Below are 5,158 nucleotides of genomic sequence, written 5' to 3' on the forward strand. Positions count from 1 at the left end.
ATATAAACAAACACACGTAAAATCACAAAAACACTCACACACGCACGCACATACACACATGCATGTCCGTCAAAGATTTTCCAGTTTTGTTCGTCATCCTTGAGGATTCATTGTCTGATGAGGGGTTGGTCAATTGATAATTCAACGCCAGCAATGAACGCAGCTTCAGCAGCAGCAACTACATCTAACGCTTAACTATTTTAACACCGAAGATGGTATAGAAATACCAAAAAAAACTTTTTGTTCTGTAATGCGTAAAATAAAAAAAAATTTTGGTTTTGAACCCAAAAAACTTGAGAATGATTTACGATCAACCGTTAGAAAAATCTAAAAGTTAAATAGGAAGTTAACTAACGCCGAACATGCTGTGATTTTAATCAATAATTGCATATATATATATATATATACATATGTATATATAATATATAAAAAAAAGAGAGAGATAGCAAGAGAGAAAGAGATAGAGAGAGACAAATATCTTGCAACTGCTTACAATTTTAGCAACTGCTTACAATTACCGATTTCCTTAATTTTTCACAATCAATAATGAATTGCTTACAAATGAGTGAATTTTTACAATTTTTGGATAAATTGTACTCAAATATGAGAATAAATTACAAAAAGATGTTTATTTATTAATTGATTTAATCTGCTTCATCAATCCACACTCCTTGCTCTGAGAGTTTCGCAGAATGAGAAACAAGTCTCGAATATGTGGCAGTTTGCAACTTGCTGTGTTTGTGTGTGTGACAGAGAGAAAGAGAGAGAGAGAGAGAGAGAGAGGGGGGAAGGGTAAAAGAGAGATTGTGTGTGTGTGTGGTGAACGTGTCAATTTCATTGATCTTTCCAACAAAAACATTTTGAAAAAACCGACTTCGACAAATTCACTTAACTATAACTTTAATTTAACAAAGACACATGTAAGTGAAATACCTTTGAAGGTCATTTAAAGGTTAAAGGTCAATTACACTCTTCCAAAGTTCAAAGGATTCAACAGAGCGCACAAACATCGTATATGAATACGTGCTAAACGACGTATCACATACGAAGCATGTGATAAGTCAACGCTCAGGTCAATTGGTATAGTTCAATTCCTGTCAAGTTCATTGTCAGGATCTTACCCTTATTCATTAATAATATTTTTTTTGAGTTTAAAAATAATTTAAGCAAGTTTACATGTTTTTATTGCTATATATAATAATATCTCTTATAAAATAGCGAACCGAAACATCTTGTCTGAAAGATTGTTACCAACTAACTAACTAAAACAGTTAGATGCTAATACATGATTGTTCAACAAAGTACAATTGATATAACATGCTATAAAATAATGTTTAATAAATAAAGTTTTGTCGGGTTTTTTATTTATGAACAAATGGATTCGATTGTAAGGATAACTGTTCTTTATCTAAGATTATCTTATGCTACGATACGAATGTGTGTTTATGTGTGGTGTGGTGGTGTGGGCGTTACCTCTGTGTGTGTGTGTGTGTGTGTGTGTGTGTGTGTAATATAATTTATAATAATATATTCAAATAAAAACAAAACAATTACCAAACACTACAAATAATACTCTAATAAAAATTATTCATTTTCCAGAAAGTCCACAAAAAAATTTACATCAAAATTTGATGACGCTGATTTCGCCATGGGAGGTTTGACCGTTGAAAATCGCCATACCACCATTGAAATAGCCACTCTTTAACATGTCCATGTTTGCCTGTGGCTGGGAGTTCAGGTTGTAGCTGTGGCTGCTGTAGTTGTTGTAGTTGGGGTGGCTGTAGTTGTTTAGGTGGCTCTGCTGGTTTAGTTGTAGTTGCTGGTGCTGTTGATCTTTTATTTCGTCAATTTGTTCGATTTCCTTTTGTAACTTAGTCGATTTTTTGAATTTTTCCAAGAAGTTTTTGTTCTTTTCTTTCAAGTTTGCCCTGTTGAAAGCCTGTTTGTGGTTGTTGTGGTGGGCTAATTTTTTTTTTTGTAAAAATTAAGTTATTGTTTTTGCTGATGAAGATGATTTTCAATTAACGTAGAATATTATAAATCCTGATAGAATTGATGGGGTGTAACAACAGAACGACAGCTTGTTACTTGATAATTCATATAAAAATTCAATAAACGAACGAACGAACGAACGAACGAACGAACATACTAAGCAAACAAACACAAAACAAAGAACACTCAACAGCACAGATCCACACAAATAAACACAAAAACATGCAACTCACATTCTCCAAAACATGCTCAACTTTCTCCATCTTATCGTCGACAATCTCTTCAACGTTCTCCCAGATAAACCATCCAAACACCGAACTGAACTGGTAGATGATGATATAAAACCAAAGGATGGCGATGATCAGCCAAAAGCCAACGAACATTCGGTACCATTTTATGAAATCTTCTGATCTGTTCTCTACCTCGTCTGTGTGTGTTTTGTATGTGTGGGAGAGTGTTGTGTGCTTGTGTGTGGAAGTGTTGTTGTGTTTGTGTGTGTGTGTGTGTGTGTGTGTGTGTGTGTGTGTGGGAGTTGTATGTTTGTTTTTGTGTGGTAGTGTTGTGTGTTTGTGTTTATGTTTTGTGTGAAACTGACAAACAAATTGGAAAGATAAGCTAAACAATCAGAACAAACAAAAACATACAGATTTGAAAATATGCATATTCAAACAAACATTTGAAACAAAATATATAAGCATCAAACAAATAAACAAACAAACAGACAAACACAAACAAACAAACAAAAACAAACAATCATGCCAACCAACCAACCAACAAACAAACATACAATCATGTCCAGGGGTATAATCGGCAAACCCCAAGGTCAGCATGAAGGTCAACACGAAGTAGAGCGTCTGGTCGAAGGACCACACCTCAACGGAGTCAATAATAGCGGTCGGGATGAGGACGAAAAATATGATCCCAATAACGAGTAAGATCAGCTGGCGGAAGTGGATGAACAAGTTAACCGCCTTTTCCGGTGTCACTCTTTTTAATTTTCTGAAGAAAAGTTTTAGGATGGCGTCGAATAGATCACCGCAGCTGTACATGACAAAAAATTCAAAATAGCCAGCCAGCAGGGTGTATATTGCGCTGAATATTAAGCCGCCCAGTGACTGTGGTATCGCGTATCTTATACCTGGTATTGGTTGTTGTTGATGTTGTTGTTGCTGATGTTGATGCTGATGATAATGTTGTTGTTGAAGTTGATGTCGTTGATGATGATAATGTTGTTGATGTTGTTGTTGATGTTGTTGTTGTTGTTGATGATGTTGTTGCTGTTGATGTTGTTGATGTTGTTGTTGTTGTGCTGATGATGTTGTTGATGATGTTGTTGATGTTGATGTTGTTGTTGTTGTTGCAGATGTTGTTGTTGATGTTGTTGTTGTTGATGCTGTTTTTATTAATGTTGTTGTTGTTGTCTATTTAAATATTAGTGAGATTCGGTTGTAGTTTGTGATACATTTATTAGATAATAGATAAAAGAAGAAAAAAATGTAAAACTTTAGCAATGAATACTTTATTCTTGGTGACCTTAACTTTTGAAACAATTATAGATGCAATATATCATTTTATATTCTCTCAGATTGATAAAATACCCAATATATTTATAAAATACATATATTACAAAATGATTTCAAATTGTTTCAAAACCCAAAGATAAAATTATTAACTATATTACTGTTTGGCTTTTAGTTTGAGTCTGTAATTTTAATATAATATTGGATTATGTTGTATTGTATTGTTTGTAATGTGTTGCGTTTCATTTTATTGTATTGCATCGTATTGTATTGTATTGTATTGTAATATGTAATGTATTGTATTTGTATTATTTTGTATTGTACTGCAACATTTTGTATTATATTGTATTACATTTTATTGTATTGTATTAAACTGTATTGTATTACACTGTATTGTATTACATTGTATTGTATTACATTGTATTGTATTACATTGTATTGTATTACATTGTATTGTATTATAAATAAAGCCTACCTACCGAATCCTGTGTAAAGGGTGCAAGCCACTAAGATGGCCGACCTGACGTCAAACCTTTCCCGGAAGTTGAGGGTGTAGTTTTTGAGAAAGAGACCATTTTCCGTCATGTCCTTGACCACGGACTGGAAGGTCATGATGTCATTCTTGCTGATGCAATAATTTTTGTCTGCGTGGTTAAATATGGGGGTTATTATTATTATAATTATTTTGTAATTGCGGCCTGTGAGTGTAATTTAGGTTTATATCTAGAAAAATGATTCAACAACAACAACAACAGACATCACTAGTTGACAATTAAAAATGACGATAATGATGATTCAACAACAACAGCAACAACAACAACAACAATTCTTATGATGATAATAGTGATGATTTAACATCAACAACAACTTCAATTATGATGATTGTGATGATTCAACAACAACAAAATAGATCTCTGGCGAAACCGGTTGCTGTGGCCAACTGGCTCCAAAAACAACAACCACAACAACAACAACAATCACAAAAACAACAACCACAACAACAATAACCACGACCGATGACGTCATTAAGGGTCTTGTTGGAGGTCCTAATCAAGTCCCCCTCGTTCCCGACCTCAATGGCCCTCAAGATGCACCCACCAATCGAGGCGTATACATACAGCAGAGTTAGCATCAACAAAAATGTTAAAAACCTCATTTTTTGCTAATTTTTTTTATTAATTTCTTTATAAATAATATGATATTTAAAAATAATTATGACAGCAATTATTATATTATTAATAAGATTATTATTATGACTTTGTATTTTTCCCCTTTAAGGTTACAACCTTAGTAACATTAATTAACTAATTAACTACATTGATGGAATTAATAAACTAAACCGTGTCTTCCTAGATGAGTTAATAAATTATTTGCTAATTAATTATAACTAATCAAAATTAACTAATTAACACTGGATGTCATCAATAAACTTATATAATTCATTCATATTAATTTCATATTATGTACCTTACACTTGTATATGCTGCTTTTAATAGTTTACTAGTACTCTCTTTCTCTTCCTCTCTCTTTCTTTTGTTCTTTCTATATACTGAATTAAGTCCTAAACAAATATATATATATATATATGTATATATGTGTGTGTGTGTGTATGTATATATGTGTGTGTGTGTGTATGTGTGTGTGTG

The 5,158-nt window shown here is 32.9% G+C and overlaps 1 protein-coding gene across 1 annotated transcript; it reads right to left on the reverse strand.

The window, feature by feature from the left end:
• Positions 1 to 657: 657 nt before the first annotated feature.
• On the reverse strand, positions 658 to 4,668 carry HELRODRAFT_183522 (hypothetical protein; the record flags this gene model as incomplete). The annotated part of the gene is made up of 8 exons (XM_009012551.1): positions 658 to 732; positions 1,474 to 1,475; positions 1,681 to 1,939; positions 2,226 to 2,419; positions 2,780 to 2,933; positions 3,131 to 3,269; positions 3,988 to 4,156; positions 4,521 to 4,668. 8 exons carry the CDS (start codon positions 4,666 to 4,668, stop codon positions 658 to 660), a joined length of 1,140 nt encoding a protein of 379 aa, XP_009010799.1.
• Between the last annotated feature and the right edge of the window lie 490 nt (positions 4,669 to 5,158).

Source organism: Helobdella robusta, assembly GCF_000326865.2.
Source record: "Helobdella robusta unplaced genomic scaffold HELROscaffold_109, whole genome shotgun sequence".
Lineage (NCBI taxonomy): Eukaryota > Metazoa > Annelida > Clitellata > Rhynchobdellida > Glossiphoniidae > Helobdella > Helobdella robusta.